Source organism: Crinia signifera, chromosome 2, assembly GCF_055691185.1.
Source record: "Crinia signifera chromosome 2, ASM5569118v1, whole genome shotgun sequence".
In the NCBI taxonomy this organism is placed as follows: domain Eukaryota; kingdom Metazoa; phylum Chordata; class Amphibia; order Anura; family Myobatrachidae; genus Crinia; species Crinia signifera.
The window spans coordinates 4,008,102-4,031,057 of NC_139218.1; the positions used below are offsets into that span (position 1 = coordinate 4,008,102).

General features: G+C 49.1%; 1 protein-coding gene across 1 annotated transcript in view; it reads right to left on the reverse strand.

The window, feature by feature from the left end:
• Positions 1-22,956, reverse strand: part of TRIM45 (tripartite motif containing 45) — a 37,048-nt gene that overhangs the window by 4,855 nt on the left and 9,237 nt on the right. Inside the window, exon 2 of the mRNA XM_083171460.1 lies at positions 2,728-3,464. Coding sequence (XP_083027586.1) covers positions 2,728-3,464 — 737 coding nt within the window. The remainder of the gene's footprint in view (positions 1-2,727; positions 3,465-22,956) is intronic.

Below are 22,956 nucleotides of genomic sequence, written 5' to 3' on the forward strand. Positions count from 1 at the left end.
CTTACCTCACACAAGACACTGCAAAAACTCGAATCCATGCTCTCATCATCTCACGCATTGATTATTGCAATAGTCTCCTTATTGGCCTTCCCCAATACAGACTCTCACCACTACAGTCCATTATGAATGCAGCTGCAAGGCTAATCTTCCTAGCCAGACGTTCATCGTCTGCAAAGCTACTCTGTCAGTCACTTCATTGGTTACCTGTATTCTACCGTATTCAATACAAAATTCTCTTACTTACACACAAAGCCATAAACCAAACTACACCAACATACATGTCTTCTCTTATCTCAAAATATCATCCAACACGACCTCTACGCTCCTCCCAAGATCTGCGTCTCTCATCCACACTCATTACTCGCTCCCATTCCCGACTGCAGGACTTTCTACAGGCTGCACCCACTCTGTGGAATGCCCTCCCAAGCACAATAAGACTCTCCTCCAGTCTATAAGCGTTCCCTGAAAACTCATCTCTTCAGGCAAGCTTATCAAATTCCAGAACCCCACATCTACCGTTCCTATCTAATCACACCCCCACTTTACAGACCACACATATCCACTCTCTTTCTTTTTCACATTTTCCATCCTCCTGACCCTTGGCCAAACTGATGGGTCACCGTATCATACAGCACAACAGGAACCTTTGCATTCTGCCTATTTCCCTATAGAGTGTGAGCTTGCGAGCAGGGCCCTCCTACCTCTGACTGTCTGTAAATACCCTGCTTGTTGTATCACTATCTCCTATTGTAAAGCGCAATGGAATATGCTGCTATATAAGACACTGCTACTAAATAAATACTGAAAACAAAAGTATATATCCCCGCACCACGGACAGATGGACAGATTTGTAATTAAAAAAACAGTAACCAGACTTATTTAGTAAATAATGTCCCTTCCCGTCTATTGCTGCTGTTCAGATGGGGATAGCTCGATACCCCTAGTACAAAGGGCCTTATTTTGGTTCATTCTTTCTGACAAAATCCTTCTTAGATTGACAAATCCATGTGCACTGTAGGGGGCAGATGTAACTTGTGCAGAGAGAATTAGATTTGGGTGGGGTTTTACTTCAAAGTGAGATCTATATTGCAGTGTAAAAATAAAGCAGTCAGTATTTTCCCTGCACAGAAACAAAATTACTCACCCAAATCTAATTCTCTCTGCACATGTTACATCTGCCCCCCTGCAGTGCACATGGTTTTGTCCATCTAAGAAGGATTTTGTAAGAAAGAGTGAACCAAAATAAGGCCCAAAAAGACAATATGAAGAAAAATAGAACTGTGCAATATAAGGGATAGACAGTAATGGCAATTTATTTGCTCTAATAAAACATATATAAATAACATATATAAACAAATACTCATATAAATGAAGAAAAACTTTACACAACCGGTTGTGACTATATAGCATGCACAAAGATTTTTTGTTAAAAGCTGGTCATGTTAGTTTGAATTTAAACCTCTCTTGGGGGAATAGCCGTCAGATTAGGGTGTTTGTTAGCGCAGTTCAATGACTGGTTAGTATACAGTCTGTTATGATGTTAGTAATTGATTTGTTAGCAGTTAGTGATGTGAAGTAAATAAACACTGTCGTGTCTATAATAATATCTGTGCTGGGGCACATGCCCTCCTGTTTCACGGCTAATCTGGACTTTTATTCTCTAAAAAAGTTAAAGATCCCTTTTAAATGATGGCTTCTAAATTACTATCGGTGTATAAAGACTCCATCTCCCAAGTAGAGTAAAGTACAAGTCAGTACTTTCTAGACTATGCCAGTTTACAACCACTTATATACATTTAGGTCTGTAAAGCCCTGGGAAAGGTCAGTTTCTCCTCTCCTCTCCTCTCCTCCCCTTCACTCTATTCTAATTCCCCAACCCTCTCCCACCTCATTGTGATTACTCACACTTCACGTCTCCTCATCTCTTCCTACTTGATCAGCATGTCCATTTGCGAGGACTCTACTTGAAGTGTTCCCTTTACTACCCATTGTCTGAAAATGACTGTCACGCTGCGTCGAGACATGTTGACTAATCTCATATTGCAATCACTTCAGACTGTTATTTCTATTACTTCTTTTAAATCTCAATAAAAACAGATTACACAAAAAAATTGATGGCTTCTGCAATGTACTTTCCCTTGAGCTGTGAAAGTTTTTATTTTCTCTTTGAGCTGTGACAGTTTTTAACCCACGACCTCTCCACTCCCAGTCTCTATCTGCTCCTTTGTCCAATTTCTGTCTTCACAGCTCCCTCTCTCCATATCCAGCAAGGATGGAATAGATCAGTGTCCCTGGAAAAATTGCTTTCACTTTGGTCTGTCGAGTGGCTTCTAATGGTCACTGTCGGTACTTCACCTCATAGAGGTGAGGAGTAGTTAGCATTTTTATGGCATTGCAGTACAACCAAATATGAAAGATTTATCCCCATAAATAGCCCCCATCAGACCTCGCGTCCTCCTGATGATGGGGTATACAGTATGTGTACCCCCGAAACATCGGGGGAATAACTCGGCCACATCTGATTGTACTAGTGCTGCGTTACTTCCCATGGGGGAGTTCTGTCACGTGTGTATATATACTGTATACAGTATATATACACAGGACCCAGCGCTGTGGGGAGTCTCTGCCTACCGTTAGTTTTGAACTCTGCTGCAGGCCCTGCCCTGGTCCCACCCTATGCCAAAGACTTGTTCCATCCCTACTGACTACACTCTGCTGTGACCTCACCTTGCCCTTTGACATCGCACCTCTCGGGGTCCACGTCCCACGTTTGCACAGCCCCGTACATCAGATACCCCTGGCACAGTCCCGCCTCCTCCTGAGGGCTGAATCGAATGCTGTCGGCCTCGGTTGGCTCCATCGTGCTGCAGTCTTCCTTATTGAGCTCCTTCAGGCGGTTGAGCACCAGGGCCTTGGCTCGTACCACATGGATGTCGGGCCCGCGGTCTAGGAGGCATCTAGTGAACGTGGTGGCCGTGCGTAGGTCTGACAGCTGCTGATGTATCCGGGCCCTCTGTAGGCTCAGTGCCTGCTCTCTCCGCCGCACTTCCTCATCTATGTTCCGCATCAGCCGGAGCCTGTGTTCCTGCACCGCACGTATGTACCCCTCCGCGAAGGTCTCCACCTCAAGCCGCAGAATGGCTGCACTCTGCCTGAGGTCCTCTCCTGCCCCATGCACAGCATGGAGTACAGTCTTCAGCTCTTCCTGCTGGGGTTCGGACTTTAGTAAGGCTCCTTGTAGCTGTGCCCGGTGCCTCCCTGCGATCTCCGTGACCGGGCGAAGCTCATGTCCCTGGTGCCTGATGAGAGCACAGTCCCGGCAGGAGGGCAGGCCGCAGGGCTCGCAGTACAGGCGCAGCTCCTCCAGAGGATGAAGGGTGCAGTATGGAACCGGAGACAGAGAGGAGCCCGGGGGAAGGTCCTGCAGGGGCAGCAGAGCATGGTCAGCCGTCCGCTTCTGTCGCCTGTGGAAGAGATCATAGAGAGGCGGTCACTTTCTGGTTATCAGAACGTACCAACCAATCAGCTCCTAGCTGTCTTCTCTGCCTGTAACATGGTAGTTAGGAGCAGATTGGCTGTGCTACCTGCCCACCACCGGTGGTTTCCCTTCATAGCTCAGGCACCCACACCATCTCTTCGGCCTCTGTATAGGGATGGCCATCATTGCCTTTGCCATCGATGGCAAAAGTACCACTGGCCATCAATAGTGTATAACTATTCAATGGATGACCATCAATGTTTTTACATATCGATGGTCATCCATTTTCTCTGATTGAAAGGCCTGTGGGCCAATAAAAATATGGGATGGGCTTCGTGGGTGTCTGGGCAGAACTATACTCCGTGTCTTGGCACCTTGAAGAAAAAGCAAAAACTAAAACTATTAGTTTAAGCTTGACATCTTCCATAAACCATCAATGATTTCCAATCATCGATGGTAGGTGGCCATCCCTATCTCTGTATCCTTACCATCCCAGGTAGTCTCACCTCAACGTTACAGCAGATAATCTTGTTCATGTCTCTCCCCCTCTCCTGTGCCAGATCTGTCCCATGACCTCTTCATCTCCAACTCCCTGATCCTCCCAGCCATTACACAAACCTCTCCCCTGGGGACCTGACATTCTCCCACACCCTCCAACCTGGAGCCACCATGACCTCTTCATCTCCAACTCCCTGATCCTCCCAGCCATTACACAAACCTCTCCTCTGGGGACTTCACATTCTCCCACACCCTCCAACCTGGAGCCACCATGACCTCCTTATCTCCAACTCCCTGATCCTCCCAGCCATTACACAAACCTCTCCTCTGGGGACCTGACATTCTCCCACACCCTCCAACCTGGAGCCACCATGACCTCTTCATCTCCAACTCCCTGATCCTCCCAGCCATTACACAAACCTCTCCTCTGGGGACCTGACATTCTCCCACACCCTCCAACCTGGAGCCACCATGACCTCTTCATCTCCAACTCCCTGATCCTCCCAGCCATTACACAAACCTCTCCTCTGGGGACCTGACATTCTCCCACACCCTCCAACCTGGAGCCACCATGACCTCTTCATCTCCAACTCCCTGATCCTCCCAGCCATTACACAAACCTCTCCTCTGGGGACCTGACATTCTCCCACACCCTCCAACCTGGAGCCACCATGACCTCTTCATCTCCAACTCCCTGATCCTCCCAGCCATTACACAAACCTCTCCTCTGGGGACCTGACATTCTCCCACACCCTCCAACCTGGAGCCACCATGACCTCTTCATCTCCAACTCCCTGATCCTCCCAGCCATTACACAAACCTCTTCTCTGGGGACTTCACATTCTCCCACACCCTCCAACCTGGAGCCACCATGACCTCTTCATCTCCAACTCCCTGATCCTCCCAGCCATTACACAAACCTCTCCTCTGGGGACCTGACATTCTCCCACACCCTCCAACCTGGAGCCACCATGACCTCTTCATCTCCAACTCCCTGATCCTCCCAGCCATTATACAACCCTCTCCTCTGGGGACCTGACATTCTCCCACACCCTCCAACCTGGAGCCACCATGACCTCTTCATCTCCAACTCCCTGATCCTCCCAGCCATTACACAAACCTCTCCTCTGGGGACCTGACATTCTCCCACACCCTCCAACCTGAACCACCATGACCTCCTTATCTCCAACTCCCTGATTCTCCCAGCCATTACACAAACCTCTCCTCTGGGGACCTGACATTCTCCCACACCCTCCAACCTGGAGCCACCATGACCTCTTCATCTCCAACTCCCTGATCCTCCCAGCCATTACACAAACCTCTCCTCTGGGGACCTGACATTCTCCCACACCCTCCAACCTGGAGCCACCATGACCTCTTCATCTCCAACTCCCTGATCCTCCCAGCCATTACACAAACCTCTCCTCTGGGGACCTGACATTCTCCCACACCCTCCAACCTGGAGCCACCATGACCTCTTCATCTCCAACTCCCTGATCCTCCCAGCCATTACACAAACCTCTCCTCTGGGGACCTGACATTCTCCCACACCCTCCAACCTGGAGCCACCATGACCTCTTCATCTCCAACTCCCTGATCCTCCCAGCCATTACACAAACCTCTCCTCTGGGGACCTGACATTCTCCCACACCCTCCAACCTGGAGCCACCATGACCTCTTCATCTCCAACTCCCTGATCCTCCCAGCCATTACACAAACCTCTCCTCTGGGGACCTGACATTCTCCCACACCCTCCAACCTGGAGCCACCATGACCTCTTCATCTCCAACTCCCGGATCCTCCCAGCCATTATACAAACCTCTTCTCTGGGGACCTGACATTCTCCCACACCCTCCAACCTGGAGCCACCATGACCTCTTCATCTCCAATTCCCTGATCCTCCAAGCCATTACACAAACCTCTCCTCTGGGGACCTGACATTCTCCCACACCCTCCAACCTGGAGCCACCATAACCTCTTCATCTCCAACTCCCTGATCCTCCAAGCCATTACACAAACCTCTCCTCTGGGGACCTGACATTCTCCCACACCCTCCAACCTGGAGCCACCATAACCTCTTCATCTCCAACTCCTTGATCCTCCCAGCCATTACACAAACCTCTCCTCTGGGGACCTGACATTCTCCGACACCCTCCAACCTGGAGCCACCATGACCTCTTCATCTCCAACTCCCTGATCCTCCCAGCCATTACACAAACCTCTTCTCTGGGGACCTGACATTCTCCCACACCCTCCAACCTGGAGCCACCATGACCTCTTCATCTCCAATTCCCTGATCCTCCAAGCCATTACACAAACCTCTCCTCTGGGGACCTGACATTCTCCCACACCCTCCAACCTGGAGCCACCATGACCTCTTCATCTCCAACTCCCTGATCCTCCCAGCCATTACACAAACCTCTTCTCTGGGGACCTGACATTCTCCCACACCCTCCAACCTGGAGCCACCATGACCTCTTCATCTCCAATTCCCTGATCCTCCAAGCCATTACACAAACCTTTCCTCTGGGGACCTGACATTCTCCCACACCCTCCAACCTGGAGCCACCATGACCTCTTCATCTCCAACTCCCTGATCCTCCCAGCCATTACACAAACCTCTCCTCTGGGGACCTGACATTCTCCCACACCCTCCAACCTGGAGCCACCATGACCTCTTCATCTCCAACTCCCGGATCCTCCCAGCCATTATACAAACCTCTTCTCTGGGGACCTGACATTCTCCCACACCCTCCAACCTGGAGCCACCATGACCTCTTCATCTCCAACTCCCTGATCCTCCCAGCCATTACACAAACCTCTCCTCTGGGGACCTGACATTCTCCCACACCCTCCAACCTGGAGCCACCATGACCTCTTCATCTCCAACTCCCTGATCCTCCAAGCCATTACACAAACCTCTCCTCTGGGGACCTGACATTCTCCCACACCCTCCAACCTGGAGCCACCATGACCTCTTCATCTCCAACTCCCTGATCCTCCCAGCCATTACACAAACCTCTCCTCTGGGGACCTGACATTCTCCCACACCCTCCAACCTGGAGCCACCATGACCTCTTCATCTCCAACTCCAACTCCCTGATCCTCCCAGCCATTACACAAACCTCTCCTCTGGGGACCTGACATTCTCCCACACCCTCCAACCTGGAGCCACCATAACCTCTTCCATCTCCAACTCCCTGATCCTCCCAGCCATTATACAAACCTCTTCTCTGGGGACCTGACATTCTCTCACACCCTCCAACCTGGAGCCACCATGACCTCTTCATCTCCAACTCCCTGATCCTCCCAGCCATTACACAAACCTCTTCTCTGGGGACCTGACATTCTCCCACACCCTCCAACCTGGAGCCACCATGACCTCTTCATCTCCAACTCCCTGATCCTCCCAGCCATTACACAAACCTCTCCTCTGGGGACCTGACATTCTCTCACCCCCTCCAACCTGGAGCCACCATGACCTCTTCATCTCCAACTCCCTGATCCTCCCAGCCATTACACAAACCTCTCCTCTGGGGACTTCACATTCTCCCACACCCTCCAACCTGGAGCCACCATGGTGGTGGTCATGGGCTCCTTCTGTACTTTGGTAATCATATCAACTAGAACCGTCACTTACATTCTCTACATTTGAGGTCCATACCATACACCTGTTCCAACCTGCTCAGCTTTGTGTAGCTGTGATTTACCGTCCCCCCCAGTATTCCCATTTTGCTTCCTCTCCTCTCATCACTTTGGGGAGGGGGTGTTCAGACTTGATTGGTCTGGTCCGAATTTGGTACCCCGGCCGATTGTGGTGGTTTTCACATTCATATGGGTAATTATATATGCACTAGGTGATTCATCGCTCTTCACACCGGCGTAAGGGGCTGCGCCCCCTTAATTTGTGAACGTTTGTATTGTGAGAGATATGGTTAGAATTGTATGAAAGATGCCTGTATTGCAACTTCTGCCAGTGGGTGAGGGTCCAGCGTGGCAGCACAGGAGAACAGGACGGTGCCCCTGAGTCAGTGTCTCCTCCGACTGGGTGCATGAAAGCAGGAGGCTGGGCGGTAAAGCATGATAGGGGAATGTGGGCAACACAGGGTGAGCGGGTCCCCACTGGCGGAAGTTACGGGGCAGGAGAACAGGAGGCATGGCAGTGATAGAGGTGTGTGGGCATGAGGGGTAGTAAAGGTTTTTGGCTGTTGCAGAGTAGGGATGGGCATTAGTGCAGACGCCATCGATGGTTGGCATTGATGTCGATTTTGCACCCTGCCATCGATAGTAGTAAAATATTACTTGGATAACAATCGATTGTTGTAGCTATCGATGTTTATCCATTATATCTGACTGAATAGCCGTGGGTCAATCAGAACTCGGTGGCGGGACTTCTGGGTGGGGGGGGGGGGGCGGAGCTATGCTTCGTGTCCTGGCACCATAAAAATTTTTTGAAACTTGATTGGTTCTCCTTTGCCATCGATGTAGGGAAATCATCTGGTCCTCCCACATCGATGGCAAAAGTATTCAACATCGGCCATAAACCATCGATGATTTGAAATCATTGATGGTCGATGGGCATCCCTAGAACTGGAGGAGGGTGGGGGACAGTATGCAGCTCCCGGCAGTGGGTGAGCGTCTCCTCCCACTGGGAGGGAGTGAGCGTGCATGAGAGCAGGAGGCTGTATAATAGTGGTATGTGGGCAAGACATTGATAAAAGTTGTGGCGCTGGTGCAGAGGACCGTGGGGACACTTCTGGCAGTGGGGGAACCTGCAGCGCGGCAGCTGGGGCCGGATTTCCCACCTAGGGGTGGCACCTGCTTGTGGCGGACAGGATCCCCCATTCTCACGGGGGTACGGGAGCGGGGGTCCACTGGGGGTGGAATTGCCGTAAGGGGGTCCGCGAATTGAGGGAGTGTGCGCGGGTCCGCAAATCGCGGGAGGGGGGCCTGAATCGCGGGAAGGGGGTTGTGGGGGTCAGAGAATTGCGGGAGGGGGGGTTGCAGGGGTCCGTGAATTGAGGGAGGGGGTGCGAGGGCGGCGTGAATTGCGGGAGGGGTGCGGGGGGGTGCCGTGAATCAAGGGAGGGGGGGCAGAATCGCGGGTGGGGGGTTGCCGCGAATCGTGGGAGGGGGCGCGGGGGGCCCGTGAAACGCGGGAGGAGAGTTGCAGGGGTCCTGGTGGGGTGCTGGCAGAGGGGGGGCGCAGGAAGACCTGCCGCTCACCTGGTGGCTGTGGAGTAGCAGTGTCTTTGCCTGGCAGCATGGGGAGGCAGAGGGTGTCTGGCACTGTGGGCTGGTTATCTGTCACTATGTGAGTGTGTATGGGCGGAGTCAGAGGCTCTGATAGGCTATTAGCCTATGACTACACCCAGCGTTATAGACACACTCACACATTGAGTGACAGATGTAGCAAAATATATAAGAGATGTGTAACCCCCTGGAGAAAATGCCTTCGGCAACTTTAACACTCCCCGGGTTGGCTCAATGGTGGGCAGGACCACCCAGCATTTATGGGCACGCCTATAGAAGCACTGGGCGTACCTCTGTGAACGCAGTCGTGTCCATGCCTGCTTGGAGCGAATATACGCTGCTTAGCGAGTAGGTCCGAATCAGGCCCTTGGTCTCTCTCATGTAAGTGTGAGGTCACTTGACCTAGTCTTCCCTCACCGCTGGGCCATACTTGCCTACCCTCCTGAAATGGCCTCCGGGTCTTTTGCCCAATACCCCGCATTGTCCTGCATTGCGGAATTTTGGGGAGGTACTAAAATGATGTGAATCGTGTAATTTGTGCCCTACCCCCATCTCCATTGAGTTGTGAAACCGGACATTTGACATTTCTTCATTACAGAGCACCTCAACCCCGGCACGCCCAATCCAGCAGATATTTGCGCACACGCTCACTGCCACGCCCCAGTACCGGTGCAGCCGCGCTCATCGATGCTACGCCACGGTCACTAGTGCTTGTTTGGCCCGTCAATGTCACACCCAAGCCATGATTGTGGTGACGGGATTGGGCCATGGTGATTGGCTACCTCTTTCTTACCACTAAGGTGTCAGTATCTGCTGGTGCGCTGGGGCAGCATGCTGCTTCCACATGTAACAGGGGATCACTAGTGCCGCACACTGCTCCCGGTCATTTCGGGGGGGGGGGGGGGGATATATATACGATATCCCAGTGCTCAAACTACCAGTCCTCACCAGATAACGAGAGGCCCGGTTAGGAAGAGTTAAATCCTTTCCGTCTCCCTGCAAGTGTTCCAGTGATTCAAGCATGTATTCGCATTACTGGATTCAGGCATGGAAGGTAACCACATTACTGCAGCAGTGGTCCATTCCCATGCAGAGCCTGTACCTGCCTATCTCACTGCAGTAAGAGGCAGTCACAGTTTAGGGGGGTACCGTTACACTTCAAGATCAGCCTTTGTGAGCCAAGGTTGATGTTCTCTACTAGGAATGACTGGATTTCCTTTTCATCCCCGGGGCTCTGTCGTGGCTCTGTCAGCATGATCCTTAAATTGACCAGAAAATCTTGCGTGTTATTTATTGGGGTCCATCCGGCTTATAATCCTGTCCTCAACAAATTTGTCCGGCATGATCTTCAGCTCATATGGAAATGCCTCTTCTCTTTAAGGACTTCAGGGATGTCGTCAGTAAATTGGGCGCAGATCTTCTTCCCCCATCAAGAACAGGTGTGCCCGATCTACTTAATTCCTGGTAAATCGCCTGCCAGGGGCTGTATCTACCCACCGTCACCTCCAGAAACCCAAGCTGTTTCCAAATACATCTAGAAGAATCTGGAAAAGACCTTCGGCCTCTCCTGCGGGAGTAGGATTCTTTGTCGTAAATAATATGTAGGATTACGGCCTTGTACCAGGGGTTGTAAACACTCACTATTACAAGCCGATACTCTCTACCGCTTATCACAGACCTCTATGACCATGTTAGTGGGGCCACCATACTTACTACATCACATCTCCGTGGAGCTTACAATCCGATACAGATCCGAGAAGGGAATGATTGGGAGACTGGATTATTGCACGCAATCCCAGTCAAGCCGGCCCGGCTCAGAGCAATTCCAGAGCCGGCTTCTGCAGAACGGGTGACTTGGAGGGTCCGGTACGATGCACATGGCCCACGCATTGCATCGGACCTGCTGTCAGTCACCTGCAGTTTGGGTTATTTTCCTATGATTGGGTGTAAATCGCCCGGTGTATGGGGGCCTTTAGTCACATCCAGTGATATTCCAAGGATATGTCAATGAAATCTTTTGTGACCATACTTGTCCTTTATTTGGGCGATATTTCCCAATAGTCTGGAGGAACATCATTTACAAGATAAAGAGGTCCGCAATCATCTTCCTGCTCATTGGGGGGTATGGATACAAAGCGCTTATGTTAGGGTAAGACACACAAGGGCAGGATGGGGGAATAATGGGATACAGGGTATAAAGAAAAAATAAAAGAGTATAATGATAAATAAACACGAATAAAAGAGAAATATAAATAAAAAAAAATAAAAAAAATAAAAATTAAAAAATATAAATAAAAATGAATAAAATGCAAAAATAATTAAATTAAACAAAAAAAGAAGCAAAAAAAAAAAAAGGAGATCAATCAAAAAAAGCAATGCAATAAGTGTTTACACTCTTTTGAGTAATTGTTGTTGATTGGAACCGGGTCCGGAGCTATGCTCAGTATGGAAGTATGGAAGTGAAGTGTCCGTGGTGGGTGCAAGGCACTGGGGGAGCGTAGGATACGTACACAGCCGGGACCGGAAGCATGGAGCCGAAAACCGGAAGTCACCGCTAGCGTGGAGAGAGGAGAGCCGCGAGTACACCACAGCGGCAGAAGAAGATCGTTTGCTACTATAACCTTCCCCAACAAGTAAGGGACAGTCAGGTCAAACGCTCCCCCAGTGCCTTGCACCCACCACGGACACTTCACTTCCATACTGATCATAGCTCCGGACCCGGTTCCAATCAACAACAATTACTCAAAAGAGTGTAAACACTTATTGAATTGCTTTTTTTGATTGATCGCCTTTTTTTTTTTTTGCTTCTTTTTTGTTCAATTTCATTTAATTATTTTTGCATTTTATTCATTTTTATTTATATATTTTTTTAATTTTTAATTTTTATTATTATTTTTTTTTTTTTTTATATTTCTCTTTTATTAGTGTTTATTTATCATTATACTCTTTTATTTTTTTTCTTTATACCCTGTATCCCATTATTCCCCCATCTTGCCCTTGTGTGTCTTACCCTAACATAAGCGCTTTGTATCCATACCCCCCAATCTACGATATTCCAACAGAGCAGCTATACATAAACCCAGGCGCAACGAGCATTATTTTCACGTGCTTTAATCTTCCTGCTCATCATCCGTATTGTGGACTAGAAACATGTATCTCATGATAAAAGAAGAAGCTTCCTCTGAAGGGTGCTTGCCATGCTTCAGGCACAGTCAGTGCCCCTCTGCCATCTCATTACCCCCCATTAGGCAGAACCAGGGCCAGTGGTAGGGACACCCCCCCCCCCCCCACACACACACACACACACACACACCTGCAAACTATAATGCTCTCCTGTTAGAATAACTGTGCAAGGCCAAGGAGGAGGTTGCACTACTTCCACCACACACCCCGGCCTGCTCCCCCCATGCTCTGTGCCCACTAGAACCGTGAAGTATGATTTTTTTTTTTAAATGATGAAAAACTCATGTCAACCTTTTTTCATATTGAGCAAGTACACGTAAACATTTTGCTTGTGTCGTCATTTTGTCCATGTCGACTTAAGGTATGTAGATCTTTTTAATGTGTCGACCTAATGACCGCATGTCTAAAATTAGTGCTAGAATAATGGCGCTGTCACCAGTCACCATCCTCAGATGCAGAGAATCTCCCCTGGATGTGTAGGGTTTGCAGATGCGCGATGATGCAGGAACAAACCCCGGGAGCGGTCAGCTTCTGTCAGCCTCTGAGCCGGTCGCTCTGGGAAGGGAGGGCCGGGGGTGGCAGAAGGGGAACACCCCATAACTATGAACACTGCATGGGGTGGGTGGGGACGTCACATGACATCAGCGCTCACCCCAAATTTGGTGGATAACGGCCGGAATAAAAGTCGATCTAGACTGACATTTATTACCGAAGGGGAGAAAAATCATTTGATTCGCGGGCTGTGAACATACGCAGCTCAGCAAAAAGGCCTGAATCGGGCCCTAGATCTTAAAGCAGCGCAATGTTTGAACCACAGACTATATGGCTGCTTTACTTGTTTTAGTCCAGGAGTTATGGCTGAAACTCCACCAATCTCCTAATCCAGAGAATGACGCTACGTCCCTCTATGATCCTAATCCAGAGAATGACGCTACGTCCCTCTATGATCCTAATCCAGAGAATGACGCTACCTCCCACTATGATCCTAATCCAGAGAATGACGCTACCACCCACTATGATCCTAATCCAGAGAATGACGCTACGTCCCACTATGATCCTAATCCAGAGAATGACGCTACATCCCCCTATGATCCTAATCCAGAGAATGACGCTACGTCCCACTGTGATCCTAATCCAGAGAATGACGCTACCTCCCACTATGATCCTAATCCAGAGACTGACGCTACATCCCACTATGATCCTAATCCAGAGAATGACGCTACCTCCCACTATGATCCTAATCCAGAGAATGACGCTACCTCCCACTATGATCCTAATCCAGAGAATGACGCTACATCCCCCTATGATCCTAATCCAGAGAATGACTCTACGTCCCCTTAAATCCTAATCCAGAGAATGACGCTACATCCCTCTATGATCCTAATCCAGAGAATGACACTACCTCCCACTATGATCCTAATCCAGAGAATCACGCTACATCCCACTATGATCCTAATCCAGAGAATGACGCTACGTCCCTCTATGATCGTAATCCAGAGAATGACGCTACCTCCCACTATGATCCTAATCCAGAGAATGACGCTACCACCCACTATGATCCTAATCCAGAGAATGACGCTACGTCCCACTATGATCCTAATCCAGAGAATGACGCTACGTCCCACTATGATCCTAATCCAGAGAATGACGCTACCTCCCACTATGATCCTAATCCAGAGAATGACGCTACCTCCCACTATGATCCTAATCCAGAGAATGACGATACCACCCACTATGATCCTAATCCAGAGAATGATGCTACCACCCACTATGATCCTAATTCAGAGAATGACGCTACCACCCGCTATGATCCTAATCCAGAGACTGACGCTACGTCCCCCTATGATCCTAATCAAGGGAATGACGCTACGTCCCCCTATGATCCTAATCAAGGGAATGGCGCTACGTCCCCCTATGATCCTAATCCAGAGAATGACGCTACATCCCTCTATGATCCTAATCCAGAGAATGACGCTACGTCCCACTGTGATCCTAATCCAAAGAATGACGCTACGTCCCACTATGATCCTAATCCAGAGAATGACGCTACATCCCACTATGATCCTAATCCAGAGAATGACGCTACGTCCCACTGTGATCCTAATCCAAAGAATGACGCTACGTCCCACTATGATCCTAATCCAGAGAATGACGCCTTGTCCCACTATGATCCTAATCCAGAGACTGACGCTACGTCCCCCTATGATCCTAATCAAGGGAATGACGCTACGTCCCCCTATGATCCTAATCAAGGGAATGACGCTACGTCCCCCTATGATCCTAATCCAGAGAATGACGCTACATCCCTCTATGATCCTAATCCAGAGAATGACGCTACATCCCTCTATGATCCTAATCCAGAGAATGACGCTACGTCCCCCTATGATCCTAATCCAGAGAATGATGCTACCACCCACTATGATCCTAATCCAGAGAATGACGCTACCACCCACTATGATCCTAATTCAGAGAATGACGCTACCACCCGCTATGATCCTAATCCAGAGACTGACGCTACGTCCCCCTATGATCCTAATCAAGGGAATGACGCTACGTCCCCCTATGATCCTAATCAAGGGAATGGCGCTACGTCCCCCTATGATCCTAATCCAGAGAATGACGCTACATCCCTCTATGATCCTAATCCAGAGAATGACGCTACATCCCACTATGATCCTAATCCAGAGAATGACGCTACGTCCCACAGTGATCCTAATCCAAAGAATGACGCTACGTCCCACTATGATCCTAATCCAGAGAATGACGCCTTGTCCCACTATGATCCTAATCCAGAGACTGACGCTACGTCCCCCTATGATCCTAATCAAGGGAATGACGCTACGTCCCCCTATGATCCTAATCAAAGGAATGACGCTACGTCCCCCTATGATCCTAATCCAGAGAATGACGCTACATCCCTCTATGATCCTAATCCAGAGAATGACGCTACATCCCTCTATGATCCTAATCCAGAGAATGACGCTACGTCCCCCTATGATCCTAATCCAGAGAATGATGCTACCACCCACTATGATCCTAATCCAGAGAATGACGCTACGTCCCACTATGATCCTAATCCAGAGACTGACGCTACGTCCCCCTATGATCCTAATCAAGGGAATTACGCTACATCCCCCTAAAATCCTAATCCAGAGAATGACGCTACGTCCCTCTATGATCCTAATCCAGAGAATGACGCTACATCCCACTATGATCCTAATCCAGAGAATGACGCTACATCCCACTGTGATCCTAATCCAGAGAATGACGCTACCACCCACTATGATCCTAATCAAGGGAATGACGCTACATCCCCCTAAAATCCTAATCTAGAGAATGACGCTACATCCCCCTAAAATCCTAATCCAGAGAATGACGCTATGTCCCACTGTGATCCTAATCCAGAGAATGACGCTACCACCATGATCCTAATCCAGAGAATGACGATATGTCCCCCTAAAATCCTAATCCAGAGAATGACGCTATGACGCTACATCCCACTATGATCCTAATCCAGAGAATGACGCTACGTCCCGCTATGATCCTAATTCAGATAATGATGCTACCACCCACTATGATCCTAATCCAGAGAATAACGCTGCCACCCACTATGATCCTAATCCAGAGAATAACGCTACGTCCCACTATGATCCTAATCCAGAGAATAACGCTACGTCCCACTATGATCCTAATCCAGAGAATGAAGCTACGTCCCGCTATGATCCTAATCCAGAGACTGACGCTACGTCCCCCTATGATCCTAATCAAGGGAATGACGCTACATCCCCCTAAAATCCTAATCCAGAGAATGACGCTACATCCCACTGTGATCCTAATCCAGAGAATGACGCTACGTCCCACTGTGATCCTAATCCAGAGAATGACGCTACGTCCCACTATAATCCTAATCCAGAGACTGACGCTACGTCCCCCTATGATCCTAATCAAGGGAATGACGCTACATCCCCCTAAAATCCTAATCCAGAGAATGACGCTACGTCCCTCTATGATCCTAATCCAGAGAATGACGCTACCTCCCACTATGATCCTAATCCAGAGAATGACGCTACCACCCACTATGATCCTAATCCAGAGAATGACGCTACGTCCCACTATGATCCTAATCCAGAGAATGACGCTACATCCCCCTATGATCCTAATCCAGAGAATGACGCTACGTCCCACTGTGATCCTAATCCAGAGAATGACGCTACCTCCCACTATGATCCTAATCCAGAGACTGACGCTACATCCCACTATGATCCTAATCCAGAGAATGACGCTACCTCCCACTATAATCCTAATCCAGAGAATGACGCTACCTCCCACTATGATCCTAATCCAGAGAATGACGCTACATCCCTCTATGATCCTAATCCAGAGAATGACTCTACGTCCCCTTAAATCCTAATCCAGAGAATGACGCTACATCCCTCTATGATCCTAATCCAGAGAATCACGCTACATCCCACTATGATCCTAATCCAGAGAATGACGCTACGTCCCTCTATGATCCTAATCCAGAGAATGACGCTACCTCCCACTATGATCCTAATCCAGAGAATGACGCTACCACCCACTATGATCCTAATCCAGAGAATGACGCTACGTCCCACTATGATCCTAATCCAGAGAATGACGCTACGTCCCACTATGATCCTAATCCAGAGAATGACGCTACCTCCCACTATGATCCTAATCCAGAGAATGACGCTACCTCCCACTATGATCCTAATCCAGAGAATGACGATACCACCCACTATGATCCTAATCTAGAGAATGATGCTACCACCCACTATGATCCTAATTCAGAGAATGACGCTACCACCCGCTATGATCCTAATCCAGAGACTGACGCTACGTCCCCCTATGATCCTAATCAAGGGAATGACGCTACGTCCCCCTATGATCCTAATCAAGGGAATGGCGCTACGTCCCCCTATGATCCTAATCCAGAGAATGACGCTACATCCCTCTATGATCCTAATCCAGAGAATGACGCTACATCCCTCTATGATCCTAATCCAGAGAATGACGCTACGTCCCCCTATGATCCTAATCCAGAGAATGATGCTACCACCCACTATGATCCTAATCCAGAGAATGACGCTACCACCCACTATGATCCTAATCCAGAGAATGACGCTACGTCCCACTGTGATCCTAATCCAAAGAATGACGCTACGTCCCACTATGATCCTAATCCAGAGAATGACGCTACATCCCACTATGATCCTAATCCAGAGAATGACGCTACGTCCCACTGTGATCCTAATCCAAAGAATGACGCTACGTCCCACTATGATCCTAATCCAGAGAATGACGCCTTGTCCCACTATGATCCTAATCCAGAGACTGACGCTACGTCCCCCTATGATCCTAATCAAGGGAATGACGCTACGTCCCCCTATGATCCTAATCAAGGGAATGACGCTACGTCCCCCTATGATCCTAATCAAGGGAATGAAGCTACGTCCCCCTATGATCCTAATCCAGAGAATGACGCTACATCCCTCTATGATCCTAATCCAGAGAATGACGCTACATCCCTCTATGATCCTAATCCAGAGAATGACGCTACGTCCCCCTATGATCCTAATCCAGAGAATGATGCTACCACCCACTATGATCCTAATCCAGAGAATGACGCTACCACCCACTATGATCCTAATTCAGAGAATGACGCTACCACCCGCTATGATCCTAATCCAGAGACTGACGCTACGTCCCCCTATGATCCTAATCAAGGGAATGACGCTACGTCCCCCTATGATCCTAATCAAGGGAATGGCGCTACGTCCCCCTATGATCCTAATCCAGAGAATGACGCTACATCCCTCTATGATCCTAATCCAGAGAATGACGCTACATCCCACTATGATCCTAATCCAGAGAATGACGCTACGTCCCACTGTGATCCTAATCCAAAGAATGACGCTACGTCCCACTATGATCCTAATCCAGAGAATGACGCCTTGTCCCACTATGATCCTAATCCAGAGACTGACGCTACGTCCCCCTATGATCCTAATCAAGGGAATGACGCTACGTCCCCCTATGATCCTAATCAAAGGAATGACGCTACGTCCCCCTATGATCCTAATCCAGAGAATGACGCTACATCCCTCTATGATCCTAATCCAGAGAATGACGCTACATCCCTCTATGATCCTAATCCAGAGAATGACGCTACGTCCCCCTATGATCCTAATCCAGAGAATGATGCTACCACCCACTATGATCCTAATCCAGAGAATGACGCTACGTCCCACTATGATCCTAATCCAGAGACTGACGCTACGTCCCCCTATGATCCTAATCAAGGGAATTACGCTACATCCCCCTAAAATCCTAATCCAGAGAATGACGCTACGTCCCTCTATGATCCTAATCCAGAGAATGACGCTACATCCCACTATGATCCTAATCCAGAGAATGACGCTACGTCCCACTGTGATCCTAATCCAGAGAATGACGCTACCACCCACTATGATCCTAATCAAGGGAATGACGCTACATCCCCCTAAAATCCTAATCCAGAGAATGACGCTACATCCCCCTAAAATCCTAATCCAGAGAATGACGTTATGTCCCACTGTGATCCTAATCCAGAGAATGACGCTACCACCATGATCCTAATCCAGAGAATGACGATATGTCCCCCTAAAATCCTAATCCAGAGAATGACGCTATGACGCTACATCCCACTATGATCCTAATCCAGAGAATGACGCTACGTCCCGCTATGATCCTAATTCAGATAATGATGCTACCACCCACTATGATCCTAATCCAGAGAATAACGCTGCCACCCACTATGATCCTAATCCAGAGAATAACGCTACGTCCCACTATGATCCTAATCCAGAGAATAAAGCTACGTCCCGCTATGATCCTAATCCAGAGACTGACGCTACGTCCCCCTATGATCCTAATCAAGGGAATGACGCTACATCCCCCTAAAATCCTAATCCAGAGAATGATGCTACATCCCACTGTGATCCTAATCCAGAGAATGACGCTACGTCCCACTGTGATCCTAATCCAGAGAATGACGCTACGTCCCACTATAATCCTAATCCAGAGACTGACGCTACGTCCCCCTATGATCCTAATCAAGGGAATGACGCTACATCCCCCTAAAATCCTAATCCAGAGAATGACGCTACGTCCCTCTATGATCCTAATCCAGAGAATGATGCTACATCCCACTATGATCCTAATCCAGAGAATGACGCTACGTCCCACTGTGATCCTAATCCAGAGAATGACGATACCACCCACTATGATCCTAATCAAGGGAATGACGCTACATCCCCCTAAAATCCTAATCCAGAGAATGACGCTACATCCCCCTAAAATCCTAATCCAGAGAATGACGCTACGTCCCACTGTGATCCTAATCCAGAGAATGACGCTACCACCATGATCCTAATCCAGAGAATACCGCTACCACCCACTATGATCCTAATCCAGAGAATACCGCTACCACCCACTATGATCCTAATCCAGAGAATAACGCTACGTCCCGCTATGATCCTAATCCAGAGAATGACGCTACCACCCGCTATGATCCTAATCCAGAGAATGACGCTACCACCCGCTATGATCCTAATCCAGAGAATGACGCTACCACTCGCTATGATCCTAATCCAGAGAATGACGCTACCACCCGCTATGATCCTAATCCAGAGAATGACGCTACCACCCGCTATGATCCTAATCCAGAGAATGACGCTACGTCCCCCTATGATCCTAATCCAGAGAATGACGCTATGTTCCCCTATGATCCTAATCCAGAGAATGATGCTACGTCTCACTATGATCCGAATCCAGAGAATGACGCTATGTCCCCCTATGATCCTAATCCAGAGAATGACGCTACGTCCCACTGTGATCCTAATCCAGATAATGACACTACGTCCCCCTAAAATCCTAAACCAGAGAATGATGCTATGTCTCACTATGATCCTAAACCAGAGAATGACGCTACGTCCCCCTATGATCCTAATCCAGAGAATGACGCTACTTCCCTCTATGACCCTAATCCAGAGAACGACGCTACGTCCCCCTATGATCCTAATCCAGAGAATGACGCTACGTCCCACTATGATCCTAATCCAGAGAATGACGCTAGGTCCCACTATGATCTTAATCCAGAGAATGACGCTACATCCCACTATGATCCTAATGGCTCCCTCTTCAGTCGGAATGGAAGTTACTCCTCCAACAAGTCTGCTCTTCACAAGTAATTGCTTCATGGGGCTCACTCATTGATTTGCAGGTCATGCAGGTGTCCAGAAAACCACTGAAGGTCTTGTTGGTGGCCTCCTTGAATTGTGATGTCCTGAACTTTATAGCTTCATGTTCCAGGTGCGCCCAACACAGAGTTCTTCATCAAGCTCCAGCAGGACAACTTCATCCTCTGTCTTTACCTCATCGATCGTGGACTCACTTGTCCATGGATTTCATTACTGATCTCTTGGTTTCCAACAAGTTCAACACTATATGGGTGGTATTGGACCGATTTACCAATACAGCACATTTTTGCCCTCTCATCGGCCTCCTTCTGCTCCAAAATAGCCAGAACTCTTCATCCCTAAAATCTTCAGATGTCAAGGATTACCCGTAGACTTCTGAACGTCTTCCCTTGGCACAATTCTGCCGGAACAATCGCCCTACTTCTAGCACTACCCCATTCTACGCAAACTATGGTTTTCATCCTAGAGTACCAGAGGGGCGGCTTCTTCCAACCACTCAGTTCCCTTTTAGAAGCCTCTGCCAGGTATATAGCAGCACAAGCTGTTCCCAGTCTCATGCAAGGACATCGGGTACGGCTGTCAACCCATGAGGTCTAATGACGATTTACGCCCGACCCCGCCTGCTTCTCCTCTACAGGCCAACACAAGAGCAAAGCCTTGAGGTCGTAGAGTATGGTGTGTAGCCTCGTGTAGGAACAGCAGATAGTGTGTTACCAGAATGTCAAATACAATCACATACACGTCACAACTGTACAATAATAACTAACTATTGGGGTCACTGGCCTGTGTGACAGGCAGGGAGGGTGCGGACTGATGGCAAGAACAGCTCCCATGTCTGCAATATATAATAAGAGGAACATGCAACATCCGGACCTCTCCCTTCCTGTGTCACTATATATCCTGTAGTGTGTGTCCTCTGTTACCCCCCTGCTGCCTGGCATGGCCTGTCCTGCCTGCGCTATGCCACGCTCACTATATACCTATTACCTGGCTATGACAGAGCCCCCGCTCTCACCTGTGTGCCCCTACCCGCAGCCCTGCCCCCGCTCTCACCTGTGTGCCCGGCAGCACTCACAGATGTAAGGTGTGACTGTACCGTGTGTATATAGCCCTAAGGGTAAGATACCCCCTACCCGCAGCCCTGCCCCCGCTCTCACCTGTGTGCCCGGCAGCACTCACAGATGTAAGGTGTGACTGTACCATGTGTATATAGCCCTAAGGGTAAGATACCCCCTACCCACAGCCCCGCCCCCGCTCTCACCTGTGTGCCCCTACCCGCAGCCCCGCCCCCGCTCTCACCTGTGTGCCCGGCAGCACTCACAGATGTAAGGTGTGACTGTACCGTGTGTATATAGCCCTAAGGGTAAGATACCCCCCTACCTGCAGCTCTGCCCCTGCTCTCACCTGTGTGCCCGCAGCACTCACAGATGTATGGTGTGACTGTACCGTGTGTATATAGCCCTAAGGGTAAGATACCCCCCTACCCGCAGCCCTGCCCCCGCTCTCACCTGTGTGCCCCTACCCGCAGCCCTGCCCCCGCTCTCACCTGTGTGCCCGGCAGCACTCACAGATGTAAGGTGTGACTGTACCGTGTGTATATAGCCCTAAGGGTAAGATACCCCCCTACCCACAGCCCTGCCCCCGCTCTCACCTGTGTGCCCGCAGCACTCACAGATGTAAGGTGTGACTGTACCATGTGTATATAGCCCTAAGGGTAAGATACCCTGTAACGATCAGATCAGGTGATCGATCAAATTAACGTATGCCTCCTGTTATGATTATCTGTCCGGTGAATGTATGTCTGATATTGGTGTAATAGTTATATCTCCTGTGAGTATTGGAATCAGGACATGTCTTGTATGTAAACTGTAGGTGACCCTGGTCTAAGTTTGAGGCCTGTATTTCCTCAGTGTGACATCTGTGGACTCCTCCGGAGTCAGGATGTAAGATAAGATCTGAGCCCTCATAAACCATGGTCCAGAAGAAGAGGTTAGAGAGTGTCCCCTTCCTCCACATCTCTTATCAGTGGGTCTGCTATGCAAGGAAGGAGGATCAATCACTTTGAAAACAGCAGACTGTACATTGCCAGGGACCTTCCACACTCCTTCAGCATGGAAAGAGTGGAATCCCAAGGGTGGGAGGGATGAGGGAGTCTGCAAGGTATAACTAAGACCTTCTCCCTATAGTCAGTGTCACTACCTGGGGGTCTAGCAAAACAGGCTGTAGGCGACGAGAGATTTCTTGTGGAGGACCCCCCCACGTCAGGATCTGTATTTAAGTGTA